At 33.8% G+C, this 27,184-nt stretch overlaps 1 protein-coding gene across 4 annotated transcripts in view; it reads right to left on the minus strand.

Annotated features, from left to right (window-relative positions):
* Nucleotides 1-27,184, minus strand: part of GRID2 (glutamate ionotropic receptor delta type subunit 2) — a 1,534,703-nt gene that overhangs the window by 297,041 nt on the left and 1,210,478 nt on the right. For all 4 annotated transcript variants that reach the window (XM_045997867.1, XM_045997868.1, XM_045997866.1 and 1 more), the window contains one exon: nucleotides 20,507-20,819. In XM_045997867.1, coding sequence (XP_045853823.1) covers nucleotides 20,507-20,819 — 313 coding nt within the window. The remainder of the gene's footprint in view (nucleotides 1-20,506; nucleotides 20,820-27,184) is intronic.

Raw genomic sequence — 27,184 nt, forward strand, 5'->3', positions numbered from 1 at the left:
AAAATTGATTCCTGTTTTTTTCTTCTTTTCTCTCTCTCTTTTTTTTTTAAAGATTTTATTTATTTGAGAGAGAGAATGAGTGAGAGACAATTGAGAGAGAGAGAGAGCTTGAGAAGGGGTAGAGTCAGAGGGAGAAGCAGACTCCCTGCTCAGCAGGGAGCCCGATGGATGTGGGATTTGATCCTGCCACTCCAGGATCTTGACCTGAGCTGAAGGCAGTTGCTTAGCCAACTGAGCCACCCAGAGGCCCCTCTGGTTTCTATCAGTACATTCTTTTGAATAATAGGTTGGAAAATGGCCAAAGGAGTTAGATTTTTGGTGTGCTGTTGCGACAAGAAATTTAATGAGATAGACTATAGACATTTTATTCAGTATGTAGGCTGTATATATTCAGATAGAGTTCAGTAAGTAATACAGACAGACCTGTAATTGAACGATGTAAAATAATTCATATCTTAGCGATTCCCACAATACCGCTGATTGAATAAGAAAATGTATATGAACCACAGCTCATGGGTTTCTGTGTGTGAATGCAAATATGTAAAACTGAATGCATTTTAGAATTTTATGTAAAGCTTAACTATGTTACTTAAGGAATATCTCCTCCTCTTCTTGTCTTCTTCCTTTAATATACCACATGGGTGTGATTTGTAGACTCTCAGGAATTTCCAAGGAATTTTCAATTTACAGCCTCAGAAGTCACCAAGTCAAACAAAGATTTGGGTGTGGAATAAATGAGCAATGGACAAGTCAGAAAACAAGTTCATATTGCTGGGCTGAAGTGGTAAATCCAAACCAGGGATGTAATGAAGTAGGAAGTGAGGTCAGGGAAGAGAGGGATCAGGGTGAAGTGGCAAAACAAAACAAAACACAAAAACCTATTAAATTCAAGCCAAAATCAGGAAGTAAGAAATTAAAAGCAAACGTAATCAAAGCTTCTATATGTTGAGTATTTATTAACGTACTAGGCATTGTGTTAAATGTTTTGTAAACACTTCTTAATCTTTATCACAGTCGTAGAGTTTCCACAGCCAAAGTCAAGATCTGAGACTAGTAGGGACAGATGACTTTTGCTCACAGCTAAAGGAAAAGCCTAGGGGGAGAGTGACACATGTTGTAGAATCTAGGAAGCCTCACTGTGTCTCCTCCCCTAAGTACATTTCTTCCGTTAAGTCTTCTGGTTTATTATTGCTGCTTAAGTTTCTCCCTCTGTTCTCCTCAATAATAAGGACAAATAGGATTATTGTAGGCTGACACGTCAAAAGTTTAGGATAGATTCGTGCAAACAAAACTAAAATAAACATAATAATTTAGATATCTACAAAACTTGGAGAAAAATCCTCATTATTTTGTATCGGAAATAACTTACTAAGACCAAGATACTTTCTTCCATGACTGGAGGGAACAATCAACTTAAAACACAATCATTATAATTAACTGGTGATCTTGGGAGGTGTAACATATCAAGAAGATAGGAGGAAGGTGATATGATACTGCAAAGATAAGAGATTTTTAATGATGAATAAATAATAAAGAAAATAGGTAGGTGAATTTTTTTTTTTTAATTGTTCTGGGAGGTGGGCTACAATTCTGTATACCTTAACTTCATTCTTGGGCTAATTCAACTGGCACAATCATCGTTTCTCTATTTTAATAATGACATATAAACTCTTTATTGAATCAAAAAAATTTATAAACCCAAATTATTGGATTTGTAAACAACTATTATATATATATTTTAAATTACTTTGACAAATAACTTTGTAACAAGTAACTCAGACTAAATAGGATATTTACGGGGATAAAACTTTCACTTTATAAGTTTTACATGCAAACAAAATGGTAAGTTATTTTTTTGTTTCCCTTTTCCCTGGAGACATTCATTCACCTTGATTTTCTGAATAGGCCTATGGAAAATAGAAAAAAAATATGTATTTTTTGTGTGTTCCAAGTTTCACAGACTTAGAAATTTCTTCTCTGCCCATATGGTAATACACAAGAGACTCCTGCAATTGTTTGAGAATGCAGGCTACTATTCAAAAAACAGACATGGTACTATTCAAAAAACACACAGTTTTTATGTGAAGATATTCTCCAAAGAATTATTAATATTAATTATGGTCATATGAGCTAAGTTCTTGTGCAATCTTCTGCAACTTTCCTTTTTATTTCTTTTATTGTGGCTACTCATGGTACAAACCTATTATAACTCTACCATATAATGAACTTTTCAGTGGACAGATTCTTTAGAAAATATTTGACCCTTGCAGACAAATAATGAAATCCAAACTAATCACTGGATGATAGTCATCTTTGTGGCTTAATACGGCTCTTTGTTGTTGTTTTCTTAAAGATTTAATTTATTTGAGAGAGTGAGTGAGGGAGTGAGCATGAGCAAAAGAGCACAGGCAGGGGGAGCTGCAGAGGGAGAGAGAGAGAGAGATAGAGAGAGAGAGAGAGAGAAGCAGGCTCCCTTTGAGCAGGGAGCCCTATGCCTGGGGCTCCATCCCAGGACCCTGAGATCATGACCTGAGCTGAAGACAGATGCTTAACTGACTGAGCCACCGAAGGACCACTTCATAAAACTCTTTAAAACAACTTTTAGAGTCTTCCTCTGCCTAAAAGTCTTTGGTGGCACTGGAAGTAGTAACTTGGAGATTATTTGATGCTGTGTGTGTGTGTGTGTGCTTTACAAATGAAATTAAAAAAAATTGTAATGATTGGACAAGCCACTTTGGGTAAATTTTGATCAGCTACTTTTTTCTTTTGTCCTCTCTGCTCTTTATGGAGCTGTTGGATTTGGATTCTGACCCCCCCCCCCAATCCCCTACTTTCCATTATCATTTTGAACATGACTCTCCTTTATAGTTAGGTATATAAAGGTTTTGCTGTTGTATTTTTAAGTTATTGGAAAGGTGCATTATATGGTATAATTACATGGTATAATCTATAAACACCAGTAATACACATTTAAATGGTTGAGGTAACTTTCAGACTGCTTTTTGTCTATGTCCTTAGCATTAAGTTATCAGTGAAGGACTCTGAGCTTTTGTGTCTAAATGATTAATTTAACATTTTTTCAGTGTTTTAATGTTGCTATGTGTTATACCCAAGGAATTGCCTCTGCTTGAGTATGTTTAAGTATCTTCTAGGTATCTAGTGCTGCAGTGATGTAAAGCTGAATTTTACATTACATTGTTACTATTTTTTTAAGAAATCCTTTAAAATTTTATTAAAATTTATATACTTCTAATTATTGAAAATGTACGAATATGGAGTATGGTACAAAGTTTGGTTGAAAGTATCAAAAGTCTTAGAAGTGTGCATATACATATCATGTAACTCAGAAGTTGCATATTTAGGATAATTTCCTAAGAAAATAACCAAGGGTGTGTACAAATATTGAACCACCAGAATGACTTTTTACAATTTTATAAGCAAGCAATAATAAAATATTTAGGAAAACAAATTATATATGTACACACACATAATAATATAGGCTCTTATATCAATAATAAATAATGCTATATAAGAATAACTAAAGGAATAAATGGTTTTCAGAATGTACTGATAATTTAATTTCAAAAACATCATATGCAGTGTGAAACTACTGTTTTATATCTATATATGAATGTATTTTCTGTATACGATACTCAGTATACTCAGTGCTAAATCCTGTCATGTATTTCTAATATATTCTCTCTTTTCTATTTTTACTGCTATTTTTGTATTTGAGGTGGTGGTAGCTAATGTTCTTCGGGCTAACATATCAGCTGATTGACTTGGCATTGCATGGGGCACTGGGTGTTATACACAATGAATCATGGAATACTACATCAAAAACTAATGATATACTGTATGGTGACTAACATATCATAATAAAAAAATTAAATAGGTTAAAACAGAAAAAAGAGTCTTATAGTCTCTATACCATCCTTCATACTGTCTCTAAATAGCACAGATCATATAGCTATTTGGATTAAATGCTGTTATTAAATTTATAATCTAACGTAACTTTTTCACTATGATTAATAGGTACACTCTATCAGATCATTTGCCAATAACATTCTAACTTTAATCTGCATGAATAAAATATTAAATTTGGGAGAAGAAATGACAATGCATAAACTGATGAAAAGAAAGTGTATGATTTTTAAGCCAGAAAAGAAAAATATAACCCTGAGTATTGTTTCAAGCTTCAATTTCCACATTTTTTTGTGTTAAGGGGAAGTTTTCCAGCTAAAGCATCTTGATTAGCAATAACACATCAAACTGAAGATCAAAAGTACCAGATCAAAGCACTTTAAGATCAGCCTGGGAGGGTCCCTGAAAGCTTCATCTCTGTTTTCAAACCTCTCAGAAGCACTATAGGATTCTTACCATCACTGTTTTTTTGTAGCTGAGTCGACAAAAAACTAAAAACAGGAAAAAACAAGTGTTATAAAATGCAGCGTTGTTGGAGATGCTTATTTTATGAGAAGAAAGCTTAAAAGTTGGAAGTAGTGGCATTTTTCCCCCTTATGACTTATCTATAAGACAGCGCAGCCACTGTGATTTTCAGAGTGATTATCAAAATATTATCTATACAGAAGCAAAATAAAGGTGGAAAAGGGTTTTAATAAGATTTAAAGATTTTTTTCTATGAAACTTATTTCATTTCATTAATACCAGATGTTGCAATTTAAAAATTCGGTTTCAATTTTTAAAAAGGAAAATGATAATTTTTTTCTATTTGGCTTTTCTCACTCTTCACTTCCTTTGAATTCTCTGATTTCAGATATTTTTAAATTCTATTTCCTTAAGAGTTGTAAAACAAATTAGACACAGAAGATGCATATCTAATAAACACTGTATTTGCTGGTTTATTTTAAAATCATTTAAAAGAGAGGAGTTGCATTTTACAATGTCGTAAAGGAAAAGAAAAAAATAAAAATCTGCAGTTTTAAATGAAAATCCTTCTTATTTTGTAAGACTATTTAGCTACTATTTAAAGGAAAGAGAAAAATTAAACAATATACCTTATTGTTTCTTGTTTTTGAAGACCATATATATTGGGTTACTTTCGGACACCTTTGCATTACACGATACTTGTTTTCACCTTTATCAGTTAGTGTTGTGAAATACATTAAACTATAGTGACCTATCAGAAGGAGGTATTCTAAAGGAGAAATATATATATATAAGACATATGTAAAGGATAAATATATATATAGTTATATATAACATACACAACATGCATGTAATATGTTGGTTTATATGTATATATATGTTAGTTATATAGTGACAGGAGGAGGTATTCTAAAAGATATATATATATAAAAACATATGTAAAGGAGAAATATATATAATTATAATATATAAAACATATATAACATGAATGTAATATGTTTATTGACTTATAATACTTTGTCATGATAGTACTTGTTTGGCATGTGAAATCATCTACACCTTGGATATGTACTTATGTCATTATTTATAATATTCTCAGTTGATAAACTACCTAAATTAAATGATAGTCTCAGATAGTCAGATTTGAGGTTTAAATTGCATTGCACTCAAATCTTAGAGTGAAACAAGTAAGCATATCCAGCTTACAAGTTTGACCTCTGCAATTACTGTTCATTTTCTAAGCTTTCCTGGGTGTAAATGCATATTAAATTGCCTTTTGGTGCCAGGAATGACTTTTTCTCAGCCAAATGACTCTCTTTTGGTTCATCTTAGGTATGTATTCTATGTAATTTAGTAATTCTATCTTGTAATTCTATGTATTCTATGTAATTTAATGCAAAGTTATTCATTCCAACTTATAAATGTCCATCCTAGACATTGCATGTGGCCAGCTTCATTATCTTACATTATTATAAAAAAATGTGTTTGTGCTACTAAAGCAAGTTTTAATGCTTATCCTTTTTAATGAATTATGCAGGTCATCGAAGATAATTTCCAACTTGCTTAGCCCAATTCAAGTCAGCATTTGTAGAACGTCAATTGGGTCAATACTAGTTCAGAAGAAAAAATTAAAAAATCAATGAACATCAGAGTGAACATTTTAATTTTCACTCTTTAACCTAAACCATGTTCCATAGTTGGAGGATTGAATATTACAGATTCACTTTGAAATATTCCATTTTCAGAAGTGTCACTATCTGTACAACTATCTGCAACAACTATAGGGGGACCTATTCAACTATAATTGTACTATTTCCTGGCACTGACATAAGATTTGACCTTGTCTGTCCAATGGCTTAGAGATTAAGTATAGCCTTGATGGATAAACTGCACATCATTTTCAAAGGAAGGTTTTCTGAGGGATGATGCTGAGTTTACAGATTTCCAGTGTGGCTAAAGCTAGTGTCTATTTAATCTTATATTCCAGATGGTCTTTTGTGACCAAATGACTGTAAATTTAAAAATCAAGAAATTTTTAAATCAAATTTTTAAATCAAATTTTTTAATCCTTATTAAGGGAAACTGAGATTAAAATGTCACTGATTTATTTTTCTGAGAGAGAAGCAAAAGAATCCAGTACTATTATGAATGTTAGCAGATTTTAAAATTTTTTTGGATAAAGGAGACGTATATTTCAAGCAAATAAAAGTAATAAAGATGTTCAATTATATTCTTTTACAGGAAAAATTTTCTATAAAGAGGTTTATTACTGCTGATTTAGGAACAGGGGAGTTATTTAACTCTACTCTGAATGCAAACTGTTATTAGCAGTTTACTTTGGTATAGGAAAAAATTCTCTCTCCATATCTAGATATGGGCATAGATATATATGGATAGATATTTACAACTACCTCTATATATTAAATATCTTTATCTATCTATAGATAGATACATACTTGGATCTAATATAGATATGTAGTCCAAATAAAGGATAAAATAATTTATGTAAAATAACAATTATTGTTTTCAGAAAGATATAGGACATTGATTGAGAAGGAAGAAATAAACTGAGAATGCCATTACTCTTGCTCCTCTCTCAGGCCTTTTTTTTTTTTTTTTTCAGGCCTTTTTTACCAAGAGCAATGGGTAAGATTACTTACAAGAGAATGGTTTTCTTCAGGAGCTGTCACCATAAATAAAGCTGGGAGTAATATGTGCCTTTTCATTTAATGTTGATATGTTGTCTGAAATGGATAACCATAATTACTTGATCTGGAGAGTAAAAAAGAGTGTGACTGGCTCTTGGAGTTAAGGTTTTTGGAAGATTCACTGGATGGACATATGCTGTTAGCAATATATATCAGCTTAAATAGACAAACATTCATGCACCTATGAAATATAGTCATGACTCAGATACAAATATATGATTTTTTGAAACAGTTCTTAAATCCCTAATTATGCTGGAGGACTTGGAAACACAACAGAGAATAGTTTAACAGTTAATGCCTTCTAACACCATTTTTTTAAATTTATCTAAATGTTTGTCCTGCCACTCCTCTACTTAAAACACTCCAGTGACTCTTCATTACTACAGAGTAGAAGCTGAAAATTATACAGCCTAATCTCATCTGAGCTTAGGGATGTCTCTGACCTCCCCTCCTACTGAGCTGTCCTTCTGGCCTCTTGGAGCAGGTCATTGTATTTGTGATTCCCTACACCTGACACCCCCCCTCCCCCCGCCCACTGCCTCAATATCTCTACAGCACATTCCTTCCCATCCTCCAGGTACTTGCTCCAATCTCAAATGCTTAGAGGCTTACTTAAATGAACCTACTGAACCTATTGAAAACTGTGACCCTTCCATATATACTTTAAATTCCCTTACCTCTGAGCTACTTTTTCTATAGTATTTGAGTTCTGATACACTGTGTCATTTACTTATGTATGTATGTATGTATGTATTTAGCCTATTGTTTTTTACCTGCCTCTCTTCACTAGAATAATAGCTCCATAAAAGCCTGAACCTTTGTTTTTCTCAGGAAGGTATCTCCAGGAGCTTGAGGAATGTCTGTCACATTATAGACATTCAATAATGTGAATAAATAAGTGACTTGTAATTTGGACCCCAAACACTTAGATTTAAAGTATGTAAAACATGTTTTAACCCCCAAAGAAATGTTTCTTTGAATTTATAAAAATGTGCATAAGAGTCAGTCCATTGATTGAAGAAGTGGTATCACAGAGGAATTCAGGCATATATAATAGAGCTCTCATATATTCATTAAGATATCTAATGGAAAAATGCACTTGTTTAATTGGTCATTTCTCTAATTAAGAAATAGTGCAACGTGAATTTTACACACAAATTTTTTTATCTTCTCAGCAGAATAAGCTGGCCTGAAAAAATAAAGATATTTTGATATCTGTTATGACAATGAATACATGACAAACTTAACACTTCCTTTGTTCAAGATAACATTAAATAAAGGAAGTTTATTCCCAGTGCTAAGTTGGTGGCCAGTGGTGTAGTTAATTAAGGGAAAATGTCAATAGAACTTAACATTGTCACAGCATAATGGTTCCTGCTGCTAGATATATGTCAAGAGAAAGATAAATAAGATGAAGTGATTTATTAAGCAGTGCCACACTCCGGGCAATGCATTTCTAGAGGATTATAGTCCTCCTTGGGTGGTGATGTAAGGCAGAGGACTGAGGACTAAGTGGTCTTGACTCTGAGAGTAGTATAGTAATAGTACAGAAATGTAGTGCTTGCCGCAGCCCTGCTGATAGAGCAAAGTTACTTTATATTTAGAAGGAAAGGAGAGACCATCAATATTAGAAAGGATCTAAGGTAGAAGAGAAAACTGTCAACAATTCTTCATGACTTTGTAGATAATTATGTGAAATCATAATATCTCAAAATTTCAAAGCCAAAAATATTACAATCACCTCTGCCTAAAATACAGACTTCTCAAAAAATTCTATTTTGGGCCACAGATGATTGTTGCTTTAGGAACTTAGTAACTTCTCTCAGCAGAAACTATTAAAATAATCTTTGGAAAATCCTCCAAACATCTTTTATTCTTTTTCAAGAATTTTAATAATATAATTTATTTTTAGATGATTAATATTGATCAAATAATATCAAAGACAGTTTAATTTAGAATCAACCTTGTGAATACTGACATGGCATATTCTTTGCTTTAACCCACAAATTTACCTCACAATACTATTACGTGCTTTGATTTTATCAGATGGATGTCACAAATTTTACTGGTTACTTAGAAATTGTTTTCATTTTAAAATTAACCTTAAATCTGATGTTAGATATTCCAGTGCTGCAATAATATAAACTAAAGGGAACATATACTTAACTATATTATTTATAACTTTCCTATGCATTATATTGTATTTCAAAAGTATCTATAAGCATTGCATGTATGTTAATGATGAAACTACAGTTTAGCAATTCTTAGGTTTAAAGGAATTCCATCAATGAATTTAAAATCTTAGCATAATATTTAATACAGGTTATATTTATTTATAAGAGATAAGATTGCTTTTAGTTTTATCAATATATTAAACAACCAAATAGTTATTGATATTGCAAAAGAATGAAACTGGACCATTACCTTATACCATAGACAAAAATTAACTCAAAATGGATTAAAGACTTGAATGTAAGGCCTGAATCTATAAAACTCCTGGAAGAAAACATAGGTGGTAAACTTCCTGACATTGCTCTTGGCAATGATTTTTTTTTTTTTTTTTGGATGACACCAAAAACAAAGGCAACAAAAGTAAAAGTAAACAAGTGCGACTATGCTGAACTAAAAAGCTTCTGCACAGCAAAGGAAAACACCAACAAAATGAAAAGGCAATGTATCGAGTGGGAGAACATAGCTGCAAATCATATATCTGCTAAGGAGCTAATATCCAAAATATATAAAACACTCAAACAACTCAATAGCAAAAAAAAGTCTGAGTAGAAGTTGGGCAAAGGATCCAAATAGACATTTTTCCAAAGAAGACGCATGATGTTCAATATCACTAATCACCAGGGAGATGCAAATTAAAACCGCAATGAACTCTCGCCTCACACCTATTAGAATAGCTATTATCAAAAAGACAAAAATTAACAAGTGCTGGCAAGGATGTGGAGAGAGGGAACCCTTGAGCACTGCTGGGAGGAATGCAAACCGGGGCAGATGATCTGGAAAACAGTATGGACCTTCTTCAAAAAATTAAAAACAAAACTACCATACACTACAGCAATTCCACTTCTGGGTATTTAACCAAAGAAAATGCAAACACTAACTTGGAAAGATATTTGTACTCCCCTGCTCCTTGCAACATTATTTACAATAGCTAAGGGGCGCCCTGGTGGCTCAGTCATTAAGCATCTGCCTTCTGCTCCGGTCGTGATCCCAGGATCCTGGGATGGAGCCCCACATCAGGCTCCCTGCTTGGCGGGAAGCCTGCTTCCCCTGTCCTACTCTCCCTGCTTGTGTTCCCTCTTTCGCTGTGTCTCTCTCTGTCAAATAAATAAAATATTTAAAAACTAAAGCAAAAACAAAAGAATAGCTAAGAGACAAAATCAACCTGAGTGTCCATTAAGATTGATGAATGAGTGAAGAAATATGTTATATATAGTCATACATGTTATATATGCATATAAATTTTTTCATTCTTTTCCAAGTCTGAATAATATTTCAGTGTATATCATGGAATATTATTCAGTCATGCAAGAAAATGAAATCTTGCCATTTGCAACAACATGGACAGAACTTGAGGGCATATGCTAAGTGAGATAAGTCAGACAGAGAAAGGCAAATACCATATGGTCTCACTTACATGTGGACTCCAAAAAGCAAAACAGATGAAAAGAACTGAGCACACAGGCACAGAGGACAGATTGGTGATTGCCAGAGGCAGTGCAGGCCAAATGGGTGAAAGGAAGCAAAAGGTACAAACTTCCAGTTACAAAATAAATAAGTCACAGGGATGTAATGTACAGCATAGTGATTATTGTCAATAATACCACATTATGTATTTGAAAGTTGCTGTGAGTAAATCTTAAAAGTTCTCATCATAAAAAATTCTGTAACTACATGTGCTTATTAGATTTATTGTGATGATCACTTCACAATATGTACAAATATCAAATCATTATGTTGTATACTTGAAACTAATGTAATATATGTCAATTATGCTTCAAAAATTATTAAATATTCTAAGTTTCAATATTGGCCTTGTGAGTGTAATAAGCAAAAACTGAAGTACCATCATCATCATCATCATTTCAATTCTGGAATGGATCCAAATGGTTCTAAGCTGCCATCAATGGCAGTTTGTGAGCATTGATTAGTTTATGAAAATTAGCCTTCTATATGATGTTCATACCCAATTTTGTGCTATTTTAGTTACAGATTTCAAAACATAATTCCAAAAACAGAACATATTTACACAGTCCTTATAGATTAATCTCCTAAAATTATTCAATCTTTTTAAAGACAATGTATAAATTAGAAGCATTCTGAATCAAAACGTAATTCCATTCAGTCTGAGTTCATTATTTGTTGCATCTTGGGTCCTGTTGTGCTAGTTTATCACAATATATGTGATGATGATATACTTAAATGGGAAAAAATGCTTTTAGTTTTCACATCGAGCTGAATGACAAAGTTATTCTGAATTTTTTAGTATATGGTTTTTACTATAAGCATTTTCATCAGCTAGACTAGTTTTCCTAATATATTTCCTTATGCCTAATTACAATGTTTCTTTAAAATAAAGCTTATTTTCTGTGAGGTAATTATGAGTGTATAAAGTTGTAAACAATGTGGTTGATTCTATCTCTTGCTGTGGCCTGCAAAAATGTTGAGGTAATTATAATGTTGAGTGCCTATTTTGTCATGCACACAGTTTTAAGTGTTTTATATCCATGAGCGATCAATTTTTCAAACACCCGATGAAGCAGGCAATTATTATTCAGGGAACTGAGGCACCTAGAGGTTAAGCAACTTGTCCAATGTCATATAGCTAGTAATGGTAGATACAGGATTTAAAATTGAGCTGCAGGGGAGCCTGGGTGTCTCCGGGTTAAAGTCTCTGCCTTCGTCTTAGGTCATGATCCCAGAGTCCTGAGATCGAGCCCCGCATCGGGCTGTCTGCTCAGCGGAAAGCCTGCTCCCCCCCCTTCTTCCTTCCTTTCTTTCTTTCTTTCTCTCTCTCTCTCCTTTCTTTCTCTCTGCCTGCCTCTCTGCCTACTTGTGATCTGTGTCTGTCAAATAAATACATAAAATCTTAAAAAAAAACAAACAAACTGAGCTGTATCTCAAAGAAACACAAAGATGTGAAAATAGTTCTTAAATTAGATATTGATGATAGAATCCTACAATGTTAGAGCTGAAAGAAAATTTTAAAATAATCTAGCACTTTATTTTATAGATCAGAAAGCAAAGATAGAGTGAGTTGATTGGACCATTCATTTCTTCCATTCTCACTAGGTAAAAAATAGGTTCCACGTCTGTGTTCCTCATTTTGATAGATCATGACTTTTTATGTATTTGACCAAACTACAATGCACCAAATAGCAGCATGTCTGTAAACTCTAAGCTCATCATGACTCGTGGTTTCCTCAACATGATAATTATGATTCTGTGACAGAGCTATGTGTTTACCAGTTTGTTTCTCTTGTACGTTGAAAGCTCCATGAAGACAGACACCTTGCTGTCCTCCTCACCCTGGTGACTAGATAAATAATTCTTATTTAATAACTAAACAGATGTTTGCTGGAGCAAAAAGAATTTGAAATCATAAAGGCAGAAGAAATAATGTAAGTACATGCTAAAGTACTATGAAGTACGTGGATATAAACATTAAGTGCTAGGAAACAAGTGGAGCAGACAGGACAAACTACGTAGCTGCCCCAGAGGCATTGCTAATTTAGAGTCGAAGAGACAGAGCTGTAAATATAAAGAGACTCTATAAATTTTAGTCATGGCCACAAATCAGAGAGCAATTTTATGTGTCCACAGCATGGAAATATGGGTCATGCATCGGTGTTTTGTTAAATCTTAATATAAAGACGAACGATTGTCATCAAGAAATGTAGCTTACAAATAAGGGACGCTATTATGTATGATGAGATATGTGATGTGAATTTATATATTATATCACACATTGTAATTTCTCTGTCTTAAAATTGTGAAAAATTAGGGGCGCCTGGGTGGCTCAGTGGATTAAGCCGCTGCCTTCGGCTCAGGTCATGATCTCAGGGTCCTGGGATCGAGCCCCGCATCCAGCTCTCTGCTCCGCAGGGAGCCTGCTTCCTCCTCTTTCTCTGCCTGCCTCTCTGCCTACTTGTGATCTCTCTCTCTATCAAATAAATAAATAAAATCTTAAAAAAAATTGTGAAAAATTAAAGTCTATGCCACATTCAAGGGTATTTAACAAAAGTATCACAGGACTTTATTACTAATCAGTTTTGTAAACCAGAGACTATAGTTGGCTTATAAGTATGCATCTTAGTGCTAGGTCAACCGTCATTGTTAAACTTTTAAATATGTATTCATAGGTGAAGGGAGAAAAATGGATTCAGGTCAAACAAAAATTAAAATTCCAAATTTATATTCTAAACTGATAGTCTCTATTACCACCTATAGTCTTTTGATCCCAATAGTTTAACTTTGATCAATCCTAAATGATCTTTAGAATAAATTTATCTTGGGTGATGTCTGACCCTATTCCTGTTACTTAAGCTGAAGAGTTTTGCAACATGGTACCGTAAGTAGTGAGTACTACCATGATATCAATGCTATTTTAAAGGACCCATGACATCTCCTTTTTCATCACTTAAATTTAGATTTTTTTTAAAGATTTTATTTATTTATTTGACAGACAGAGACACACCGAGAGAGGGAACACAAGCAGGGGGAGTGAGAGGAGAATCTGGTTTCCCGCTGAGCAGGGAGCCCAATGTGGGGCTCTACCCCAGGACCCTGAGATCATGACCTGAGCTAAAGGCAGACGTTCATGACTGAGTCACTCAGATGCCCCTAAATTTAGATTTTTTAAAACTGTTTTTTTTCTTTTTCTTATAGCACTTGGGGAAGAATAAAAACCCAACTCAGAGTATCTTAAAATCACTTTTCAGTGTTAATTTTTTTTTTAATGGCTCTCAGGAAACCAGTCCTTTGTTTCCTTAAATACTAAAATAACGCTTTTAATTATGTATGCATTCTTGAGGAGTTCAAGGTAGTCGAGAAAATGTTTTCATCCGTTCTTGTTTGGTAAGCATTTTATGAGCAGAAATCTGATTTTTTTGCCTCATATGCCTTGATGACTTTCAACTCTTCAAAAGCCCAGTTTAGCATGAGAAAGGATTTTCTGGCTCAACTCATGAAGAGCTGGTATTAAAATAAATGAAATTCAGGGGCATATTACATACTTATAATTCATGGAATCATTGCTTAGCAGCTCATTACAGTTCACTGGAAATGTAAACCAATGGATTCCCATCTTAGCATCCCTGCATTGTTTTCTATCACACAAATTACTCATTCCCCACACCCATAAGGATAGACTTAGAATAGTATCTGAGAATGTGAAAGCTCAACTATTTTTTTTTCCTTTGGTGGTGAATTCTGGTGACAAAATGAAAGAAAATGAGCACCTTGTCATGTTTTAAATCAGCATGGGGAAATTCTCAAGTGGATGTGACAGTTCTCAGGATGCTTGGCACTCCCTTTGTTAAGGACTGCCAATCATAATTAGCAACAACAGAGATGTTTTTTGAACCTAAATAACAATTACAGAGGACTTTTTTGAGTTAATATCTGTAAGAACAGAAAGTAGAAAGAAATTTGTCTCTATCGTCCAGTTAGCCTGTCACTGGGGATTACTCTCATTTTCCCTGCGTTCATTAGGGTCAGTAAACAAGAGTTAGCCAATATCATTTTTGTTATATTCAAATTGAACGTGAACTATCAGATAACATTACAAAGGAATGGATTTAGCTACTGAGTTACAAGGTTTGAATCCTTTGGGGTTTTGAGACTAGGACATTGATAAATTTCGTATATTGATATCTACACTATAAAAATGGATGTCTTTTTGAGTTATTCTCCTATGCAAGGTTTTAAAGAGATGCTCTCTCATCAACAATCTCTTTAGTTGCTTAGTTTGATAGAGAAGAATGTCTGATTCCTTTTTGTGTGTGTGGAAATGAGAAAGTTGTGATTCTTGTAACATTGCAATCCATCTGGCAGTGGAAAGAGCTCTTTATTTTCTTCCAAAAATTGTCCTGGGATCTCAAAGACTGCGTGATGCCTCTCCCATTAACTCTTGAGCGGCAGCCATCAGGTTATCTGCTACTATTCCTAAAGGACCCCTTTCTAGTCATCACTGGCATCTGTGGAGCTATTTCATCTTTAAGAAAGCTTCAAAGGAATTATCTTTCTTTATTCTTTCCAATAATTCTGTCTGCTCTTCTCATCAGAAGGGGTTTTTTTGGTCCCATTTGGCTATGGCCCACTTAGATGGTTCCAAGCGTGCAAGAACTGTATCTTTCTTATTTATGACCAGACTCAAAATATCTAAGTTGGGTATGACATACAGCATGCCCAAGAAACAGTAAGTAAACCAGTAAATGTAGTTATTCCTTGTTTTCCTTTTCTTCTTCCTATTCCTGCCATGTAGTTGGTACTTAATAAATGCTTGCTGCTAAATAAACACATGTAATAACTTTAAATATTTTACATGATTATAAATATTTGTACATTCTACAATCAGACAAAAGCAGCTGAGGCAAACTCTGAAATTTCCTTTTGCAAGTAAACAGCAAACAAATTATATTCAACCATATGTGTGAAAAAGTCACAGAGGCCTCCCACCCCCAGGCCCAGATGATAGTAAGAATCACTGCACATAAACAAAACATAAGGGATCTTCAAAAAAATCAAACCCTAGTTGTTTAAGTATGTTGATTGCAGAGAAATGCATGTAGACAGGGAAATAAAGGAGGATATAAAATGACAAAAAAACTTGCATAAAATTGGTCTCTCATTCATGCATTTAACTATCTAATTCACAAGCTTTAATGTTTCAGCCAAACAGATGTACTAAGTTTATCTCTATAATGGGCCATACTGCTTTTGCACAGTTGGATTCCCTGAGCTATTTTTCCAGAATGCTTTGAAGTTACAGACTTTTTTAAAAAAAAATCAGAATTAGTAAACAACTAGCATATATTTAACATTTTTCTTTTAGCTGTCCCTAAACTGTTTTTTCAGAAATACATCCGATAATACATGAAATGCTTTTTATCCCTATTCAATCTGATCTAGTGACTCAGTAAAGACTGTAATCCAAATAACAGCTGTACTTCTTAAAAAGACTATATTTTTGTTGAAAATTATCACTAATTTTAACTTCATTGCCTGTCCATGGACACTGTCATTGACTGACTCTTTTTTTCATTGAGTTTAGGCGCTTTTTCTTAATTTATTTTTAATCAAAATGTAAAGTTGCTTTCTGTATCTTTTAGCGAATTGACCTTTTCATTGTTAGGAAGTGGAAGAATGGCAACATTTCAGAGATGAAGTAGTTAACCATACGCAATTCCACATTATCCATCACTAGAAATTTGTATTAATGTACAATCAACCTACAGGCTCAACGATTCATTTAAAGGCTCAGATGGGATGGAAAAGCTTAATGTATTTATAACTTTTGATATCTGTGCCATGTTTACATAACTAGAAAATCATGCTAACCATATGGATAATTTTACTTATCTTTTTCTCTTGGATGTGCTCCAAAAATTAGTTTGGCTACCTGGAGGCAGAGTTCAGAAAGCATGTCAACATCCTAAGAAATAAAGGTTCAGCAAATTGGATACCTTATTTATAAGTTCCTCATCTTAGCTACTTAATAAAATACACCAGTAGAGACATTCTGAGTACTTTCCTGTTAGGTTTAGTGAATTTAGATCATTGGGGAACATATTATAATCTAATAAGCACAATATTGTAGTTAATACCATGCTTTGTTTTGTTAATATTTATTGATTTAGTTGATCAGTTTGTATTTATCAAACTCTTAATATGTACAAGACACTGAGCTATAGGCAAAGGGACTATAAAGATAAGACACTGTTTTATGCTCAAAGGACTCAGATGGAGACAAATGAAGAAAAGGCAATTACGTAATAGTTTATATGTGTTATAACAAATATATCTTAAGAAGTTTAGAAGATGGTTCCTAACCCCAGCAAATATTTCCTAAGAGAAGTGAGTTCAAAACAAGAAATAGAAGATGCATAGTAAGTTACCATATGAAAGCCAAGAGTAAGAATAGAGATTAAGCACAAAAAAAAAAAAAAAAAAAAAAAGAATAGAGATTAAGCAGGTTAGTAATAAAGGCATTTCAGGAACTGAAAGGAACAGATGCAATGGCAAAGAGTTATGACACAGTCTTGTGTTCAAGGACAAAAGCCGTTTGGAGTAACTGAACAATTAAATGTGAGGCATGGGTGGTAAGAGATGAGAATTGAGCCCGGGATAGGAGCCCAATAGTAGAATACTGTGCCTGTTCCAAATAACTCAGACTTTTAAACTGTGAGCATTGAGGAGCCAAGAAAGTATTTAAAGAATGGGAATTATGTGTTTAGCTCTCCCTGATAGAAATAACTTGAATATATATGCAAATATGTGGAGCATATGTTTGCAGGGGACAAAACTGAAAAAAGAAAGACCTGTTAACAAGATTCCTGTAGCTCAGATGAGAAATGAAGTAGGCCTAATCTAGGTAACAGTGTAGGCTTATCTGTTAAGGTGAGAAGCTTTCCACTTCTAGAAATATTTAGAAGGTAAAATTCACAGGGCTTGATTATGGTTGGATATAAGGCATAGAAGGAAGATGAAACCAAAACTGTTTTCAAAGATTCTAACCTGTGTATCTGAGTGGCTGGCAATGCATCAGCTGGAATAAAGAATATGAGAAGCTACAAAGCTTTAAAGTGTAAAATAAATTCAATGTTTGGCATGTTGGAAATCATGGTGCTTTTGCTATATCCAGGGAGTGGTCTAGTGAGCAGTTGGATATATAAAACAAAAATTAAAGAATGGGTGATGTAGGTTTGGTGGTCAACTGAATATTGGTGGTTATTAAAACTAGGTACAGAAAATTGGGTGGATCGGGAAGTAGTAAAGTGAAAACAAAGGTTAATTACATCTAACTATACCAACCTTTATTTTTACACAGTGCTCATATCTATCAACATATCCTAGCTCTTTCTCCTCATTTATTGACGACTTTGGCACCTGGTTCCTTTTCTTTCTTTCCAGTCTGAGCTGACTATCATTGCACATGGTTCATCTAATCCTCTGGGCTCTCAGATCCTTGATCAGCTTTGAAGTCCTTCACCAGCACTTAACTTCAGGAATCCATAAATACAAACTTCAAACTCCCTCACACTGATACTTCCACTTTTGTTCTTTGACCTCATCAAGAGCTCTATTCTCTCCCACTACTACTCTATAACTCTCCCATCTTACTCTTCTTGAATTCTCATTATTGGTCTTTCTACTTTTTTATTGCTTCATGTACCCTACGAGCTACCATTTTAACCATTATCTTGCCAATAATCTAAAATCATTTGCTTTGTTATTCTTTTTTGATGTGCCTAACTATTCATAGCTGAGTCTGATTTGTTTTTATTTTTTACTTATTTGGTAAACAATTATGTGACCCTTATATGAGTTATTTTATCTAAGAACTTCATAATTTTACCTGTTTTAATTCTTGTAACAAAGTCATGAGACGGGCACAACCAGGATGTTCCCTACCAGAGGAACTCACACCATCATACAAGTTTGTGATCCCCAACCTGAACTGTAACATTTTTCTGTTTCATTGACTCTTTTTTTCTCTTTCTGGAATGCTCTTTATGGAGAAATTAACTACCATTCTGTGAGAAGGGCCACACTATCCCATGAAGAGAGACCATATAAGAAAACTGAAGCTACCAGCCCTCAGCCAGCATCGTTACCAGATATGTAACTGAAAGGGACAAGCCTTCAGATTAGTTCATTTTCAGACTCTGAGCTGTCTAGTTAAGTCCTCAGACATTACTGAGTAAAGACAAACCATCCTTCCTATGTCTTGTCTAAACTTCTGACCCACAGAATCAGTAGGTTTTGGAGGATCTGGTGATGCAGCTACAGTCACTGGAATACTACCAATAACAAGTTTATTGCTAAATCCAGTAAGTATCTTTCAAGTCTTACTTTTACTTGATTTTTTTGAAATGTTTAATGTAGTTGGCGAAACCCGCCATCTTTAAATATTGTCTTTATTTGGTATGTATACCACTACATGCTATACAAGATACTTGGATCTTTCTCATTACTCCTTACCAGTTGCCACTGAAAGCTCCTCTAACCCATTCCTTTTCTTAGAGCTCTGTCCTAGGCCCTCTTTGGACTAGTGGTCTCAATCAGGAGTTACAGTTGAAAACAATTACTCAAATTTAACGAAAGATCTAATAGCAAGCGTGTGAATAAAAAAGAAGATGCTATTGAAATTTATAAATATTAAGGCAAAAGTGTCATGTATCGTCATTTTGACACATATTTCTCCTCTTTAATATATGTGATAGGTTTGTAAGAAACTATTGATCCACTAAATATTTTATTATTTCATTCTGTGTAATGACAATAGTCTCAAAAAAGGTGTTTAATAAGTATTATTCTATTCTAAAATGGTGAGAGTCATAGAATTAACTAGACAACTTTAAAGAATAGGGCAGATTAAATATTGAATAACAAAACAAAGACACTCTTCAGAATATAATGAAGTTATAAGTTAAATCATTGCTAAAGATTAATTAACTATTAAGATGAAAGATAATGGGCGCCTGGGTGGCTTAGTGCGTTAAAGCCTCGGCCTTTGGCTCAGGTCATGATCCCAGAGTCCTGGGATCAAGCCCCACATCAGGCTCTCTGCTCAGCAGGGAGCCTGCTTCCCCTCCTCTCTCTCTGCCTGCCTTTCTACCTACTTGTGATCTTTGTCAAATAAGTAAATAAAATCTTTAAAAAAAGATGAAAGATAAGACAATATTTGTTATCAGAATCTTAAATTAATCAAAGTTTTTCACTGTCACTGAATATTTTTAATACATTAAATAATGTCTCTGAACAAAGAACCAGTCCCAACATGTCTTACATATGTAAATAATTAAACAGTGTCTGTTCTGGTAGTAAGCTATTTCATCCCAATAAGGCTATTTCTCAGAATGTCAGAGAAAGGAAAAAAAAAATTAGTGGAGGAGGAGGGGAAATCTGATCTTGAGTTTCTTGTTAACCTTACCTCTGACATTCATTTTTGGCTTTGTTGATGAAATTGAACCTACATCAAAAGGTAATGAACCATTTTTGTGGAAAACCTGCTGTGTTTGAGACCCTCTAGGAAAGGGTAGGAAATATTCTTCTCTGAGCATTGATGTGAAGACCCTTTAGAACACTTATTGATGTCAGATACAGAACATTCTTAACTGATTCATGGCATTTGAAACATATTCCTTTTTCAGACTATAAAGAATTTTTCTCCTTACCTTGCTGCACAAAGGATCCGTACACAAACCACATGGAGTTGTAGAGAGTAGTAGAAGTCATTGATCCCATTTGTAATCGTGGAGGATTAAGCCAATTCAGGAGATACACCAGAAGACCCACCAGAAGAACAGTGCCAGCGATACAAGCCCATAGAGACAGATCAAATGGTGCAAGACAGGCAAACATATCCACTGTCTTTTCAGCCCTTCGAAGTAGTACTCCCACTGAGTAGTCCATATAGCGTGTTGTAAAGTCCACCACATTCTCACGATCCGGGGTGATGGTTAAAGCAGAAATTCCTATGTCGGCTCTCTGAGAAATTGAAAGAGAAAATATTAAATGAACAATGTGAAAAACAATTTGATTTGTGTTGCTTCAGCCTGCCTTAAGGAAAAGAAAACAGATGCCTCCGGCAACGTCTTTAGTCTTTTTATATAAACTGAAAAACACTGCAGAGATTTCTTAGAGGCGAACTCTGTAAATTTTGCATTTCTCACTGCAAATCTTGTCCTGCTAGAGTCAGAAAAAATTACATTGTTCATGTTATCAGTGCATGTGAAATCAGTGAAGAATATTTCAGACACAGATAATACCTGAAGGAAATTGTCTTTTTTCCTTGGGTCATTTTATCAAAGCCATCATTAGCACAGTAGCAAAGGCAAAACTTATTCTAAAGAATTCTTTCTGAGAAAATGCTCCCAAGATATTTAATTATGTTCTTAACATGTAAATTATTAAGCAGGTAAATTAAAAAAACTCCCTCAACATAGCATTTTACTCTTGGTTTAGATTTCTTTGCATCAGAAGTATACATATATTATATATATATTCTCTCTCTCTATATATATACATATATATATATTCTCTGCACCAGAAGTATATATATATATATTTAAAGATTTTATTTATTTATTTGACACAGAAAGAGAGAGAGAGAGAGAGAAAGCACAAACAGGGGGGACACAGGCAGAGGGAGAGGGACAAACAGGTTGTCCACTGAGCAAGAAGCCCGATGTGGGGCTCGATCCCAGGACCTTGGGGTCATGACCTGAGCTGAAGGCAGATGTGTAACCAACTGAGCCCCCAAGGCACCCCCAGAATTTATGTTATTAAGCTCTAAATATATTACAATTTGTTAGAACTTTCATATAGCTCTAAGCTATAATGTCATTTGCTGGAAGTCTCTACCATGATTTTATCATATCAACCTCAGAAATGTTTTAATGAAAAATTAAAGATTAAGTAGACCTAATTTTTCCTAATGAAGTACCTCAGTACTCCCTGCCCCAACTCTTGGAAGATGACTTTCACTGCTATGTGTATCTCTTTAGATTCGGTGATAGCACTCAAAACTACAATACATGCTGTTTCACTTATTTGAAACATTTAGCAGAATTGCAGTGAGATTAGAGAACAAATGGATTACATTTCAATTCCTTGATATGAGAACACACACTTAAATACCTAAAAGACATACTTTGTTTGAAATAATGACCCATGGCTATGATTAAAGCTGTGGGAAGCTCTTTCCAGATAAATACAGGCAATAGTAATTGTTTGTTGAACATTTTGTTAGTATTCTTCTTTCCTTTGCATTGTTTTATGAAGGAGTATAGAAACTGGTTTTTGGTTTGTTTTTTTTTTTTTTTTTTTTTTTGGTTTGTTTGTTTGTTTTTTGGAGACCAAAACAAATAAACAAAGAAACAAGCAAAAACAAAAACATGAAAAGTAACATACCTAATGGAAAGCTAAACCGGTTCAAATAAATCTAGTCTCTAAAGTAATAATGGCCTCGAAACTATTCTATGCTAAATTTAAACTTCATGTGTGTTTGTATGTGTGTATAGATCTACATTTATACATATATGTCAGCCCATATATATTTGCTGCGAGGCCCAGCACTATGTAGTTAAATAAATTTTCTTATCTAATCCTTACAATACATCATAAATTATGTGTTTTCCCCTCCATTTCATAGATGGGGAAACTACAAGAATTAAGTAACTCATTTAGTTAGGCTAATAAGCACATAATCCAGTACTAAAGCTTGGTTTTTCTTACTCCCAAACCTGTGCTGGTAACCACTGACGCACTGCAAAAACTCCTTTGTTTTCCAAGTAACCCATACAGTGGGTGGTTAAGATAACTAGTTTTAGGACAATCTTTACCTTAAAAGAGTCTAAAATTTTGTGGGTTTTTAAAATTACACTATTTACTTTGCAACAAGGCCATATTAGTATAAACCCTGTGAGTTTATAATTATTAATGGAGGTATAATTTATTAAATTAGTTTATAATTATTAACGGAGATATAATTTATTAAACTCAATAAAATTACATTAAAATGAACTTTCAGAGAAATAATTGTTATTGCTTTCAAACTCATGTATTTATTTTCTGTAGCTAGATATTAGGAATTAGGTCTTTTTAGGTTGAAAATCCACCTTGGATCCTAATCTCTCTAGTTCTGTCTTTTCTGAACTTCAGTTATCCATTTGTGAAATGAATGTACCTAAGTTTAGTGTGATTATTGTGAGTTTACTCATTTATTTTAATTCAGTGGTGAATAAATATCTCTCCAAGATTCAATTAGGCTTTCAGAAGTCGTGTTTACTTTTTACGTTACAGTACTATGGATCAGTAATTTAGTAATTGATGCACTAGTGACCCAAAGCATTTTATGACTGAATTAAAATCAGAAAATTTCCCCTAAGGAAGGACTTACTGACAAGCTGATGGAATACTTGTAAATGTTTGTCAATATTTTGCTGATAAATAATTAAATGTTTAACACTTAAGTGATTGTGAATTGGAATATTCATATACTAATTCTACTAATAGATACTTATAAGTATCATGAACGAATTTCCATAATGGAAAAAAGATATCTAGGGAATAATGTGTGCTTTCTCTTTGGAAAAGGAAACTGATTATATTGCATGTGCTAAAATATATACTAAATATAATAATTACTTTTCATTTTCCTATGGAGAGCTCCCTAAATTCTGGTCCACTTTTAACATTTGGCTAAATGTACAAATACATTTATGTACAGACACAGCATAAACATATATGCACATGTTTTCCTATCTCTGAGATTTGGATACACCTTCCTAAGGAAGTACCTCACCCTCTTCTCCAAAATCAATAATACAGTAGATCATTTGGCTTGATATAAATATGTGATATTCCTTATTTGTATGAAAGAAGTTTTACTGGAGCAGGAAAAAAAAAGCCAAGAACCACAGATTCATAAAGATAGCCCCAAAACTTCTTGAACATTACCAAAATACCAAAAATGATCAGAAACAAATGATCATTCCTGCCCTCCCTCCCTCCTTCACTGTCTTTCTTCCTTTCTTCTTTTCTTTCTGCCTTCCTTCCCCCTTCTTTCCTTCCTCTTCCTTCCCTCTCCCCTTCCTTCCTTCCTTTCCTCCCTCCATACTTCTTTCCTTCTTTCCCCCCTTTTCCTTCACCCTCCCCTCCCCCTCCCTCCCTTCCTTCCTTCGTTCATTTCCTTCCTTATAATTTATTTATCTATTTATGCATACCTTTCTATTTAATTGTCCGGTTTCTGCTTTTCAAATCCGTACCCTCACGAAACCTTTAATCTTCTCAGTACTCCCTGCCTCAACTCTTGGAAGATGACCTTCACTACTATTTTATAGGGAACATAGAAGATATCAGATTAAAATTCAGGCTTATTTCTATCTCTAAACTTATATCCCACACCCAATCTATCTAACCTCTGTTTACAATGGATGAGCTGTCTTCCTTCCCAAAACTGTCCCTCCATCAGTAAACTTACCAATAAAATTCCCTCTTTCAATTATTTAATCTCCTGTCTTTTATGTATTAAACATCATCCTGTCAACTGTAAATTTCCTGTGAAAAGATTCTGTAACTCCTTTGCATTAGAATAAAAATGAAAACAGAAAAGCCTGTCCTCTTCTCCATAACTTCTGAATCTGATTGCTTTTTCTCTTCCCCTTTTCACAACTTTCTCTAAAGATTTGTCTCTATTTCCAAATCTCCTGGTAAGTCCGGGAAGATTCTCTTGTACCCATATTGTTAAGTACTCTATTATTCAGTGGACACAGCGCTTTATAATTTTTGTATTGCTGAGTCAAGTGGACATAACTTAGTGCTCATCTGTTTAGGTTTCTTGATATTTGACAGTGATGACTTTTATCTCCATCCAAAACACTCTTTTCCTTGGATTTCATGACATGATAAAAGCTTCTTTTTCAGTTCTTTTTTTCAAGTTCACATTGGCAATGCTCTGGAGTTGGGCCTTACAGGCTTTTCTCATTTGAGATCTTCTGCCTAAGCAATTCCATTTGTATCCATTACTTCCATTGTCCCCATTCATACATGAGATTTATAAATTTGTATTTCTAGATACAGATCTGAGCTCTGGAATATAGACTGATATATGTAACTACACTTCTATCATATGTCTCAAAAATACCTCAGATTTAACATGGCCAAGACCATATTCATGTGTTTGACTCTAACCGGTCCTCCACCAGTGTCTCCTGCTTCAATGAATATCCTTTCACAGAAGTCTTAAATCTTGGTGGTCTCATTATATCTTATGCTTCCTATCCTGTCTGTCACTCTTGATTCTACCACCTGGGAATCCTAATATCTATTCACTTTTCTACTATTTCCAGCTCTCACCATTACTTTTATGGGCTCATTAGGAGTCTACCTGAAATCTACCATTTTTCTTCTCTTAATCTTCTTATTGTAGTCAAAGTAATCTTTCTGGAGAGCAAGTCTAATACTATCCCCTGTCACAGTTTAAAGATTTTCCACAGATTGTACTGCTTTTAGGAAAAGAATTAAACTCTTTAATATAGCCTATATGTCCTTAGATAGACTATCCTCAACCTACCTCAACATATACACACTGGACCATTTTCTTTCCAGCACTTCTTTCTGATGCATAGTCTTTGTACATGCTATTCCTACCAAATGGATTGGCCTTCCTGAAAGTTCTTCAAGTAAATTCTTGTTCATTTTCGTAAATCAACTCAATTAACACTTCCTCAGGGTAGCTATGTATGACCCTTTTGATTAGAATAATAATTGTTATTTATACTATCAGAGGCCTATATTCCTCACTTCTCTAGTAGTTGTGACAGTTGTAATTTTACAAATACGTGAGATTCTTTGAATAATGTCTGATTTTTCTAAGAGACTGCAAGCTCCATGAAGGTAAAGATTATGACTTTTTTTTTAATTTGACATATTCCTGGTATCCACAACATTAGGCTGGCATAGATTCATGATCAATAAAAATTTGCTTCATATATGAATAAATAAAGATGGAACATCCACTGGATGCTCATTATTCAGTTCTTACTAATTCTTCTTCTATTTTTTCAGCATTCCTGACAGAGAGATTTTTACAGAATAAAAAGGAAATGGTAATATTAAAATTTACTGAGCCTTATAGCACTGATAAAAGATTTATAGCTTGGGGCACCTGGGTGGCTCAGTGGGTTAAAGCCTCTGCCTTCGGCTCAGGTCATGATCCCAGGGTCCTGGGATCGAGCCCTGCATCGGGTTCTCTGCTCAGCAGGGAGCCTGCTTCCTCCACTCTCCCTGCCTGCCTCTCTGCCTAGTTGTGATCTCTGTCTGTCAAATAAATAAATAAAATCTTTAAAAAAAAAGATTTATAGCTTAATGAATAATTACCTCAATAATTAAAATAAGGTTCTTGGTTTATTAATATGTTTATATTTATGCTATTTGTCATTAGCTGAGGTAATCAAGAGTCTACTACAGTGGGCCAATATTTTATAAAATAGTAATATATGTCAAATGGTTAATGAAGAAGTAATTATCTGAATTTTGAAGAACTAGAACTAAAACTGGAATATAAATAACTTTTCAAAACTATTCTAATTACACAGTCATAACATTTTTCTTGAAAGGAGATAAAAGACTTGCATTCCTTCAAATCATAAAAGGAGATGGATGTATATTATAAGGGGGCATGGCTAATAAGCCATACAATAACTGAATCTTACTTAGAAGCATGAACTTAGGTTAAAAAATATGGTTCTAAATTTAATCTGAAATAAATGATCATAACTCACAAGTAATCATTTAATTTATGCTTGAATATAATGCTAAGGACATTATATTAATAATACTAATAGTCACACATTTATTTAATAGTTTTATATATTTAGTGCCATGTTACATGTTCCACATACATTATTTTGTGTAATGTTATTACAAGTCCAGTTGCATCTTTTCAAGGTGAACAATTTGCATTTGAAATATTCTAATTAATATAAAGCTTTGTATATATGAACAGATACCTGTTTTTCTGTATATCTTCTATTAGGTGTCTTTGTGTTGTCATCTATACATCACATTGTAAATCTGAAAAGATCTACCTAATCTTTCAAATACTTGAAGAATACTATTTTATTCCACAATTGGAAATATTATTTTAAGACTAAAATAATTTGCTTATGCAATCACTCTTCTCAAGATATGATTTTCATATTCCTCAAACAATTGGTCATCTTCTTTCAAACAGAGTCTAATCCATCAGTGTTTCCTCAGTTGATATGAATAATATAGTTTTTGAAAATTAAATTGAAGCTTGTATCATCTTTACAAGATGCAATTACAACATTGCCTTATACTAAGCA

This window comes from Meles meles, chromosome 2, assembly GCF_922984935.1.
Source record: "Meles meles chromosome 2, mMelMel3.1 paternal haplotype, whole genome shotgun sequence".
In the NCBI taxonomy this organism is placed as follows: Eukaryota; Metazoa; Chordata; class Mammalia; order Carnivora; family Mustelidae; genus Meles; species Meles meles.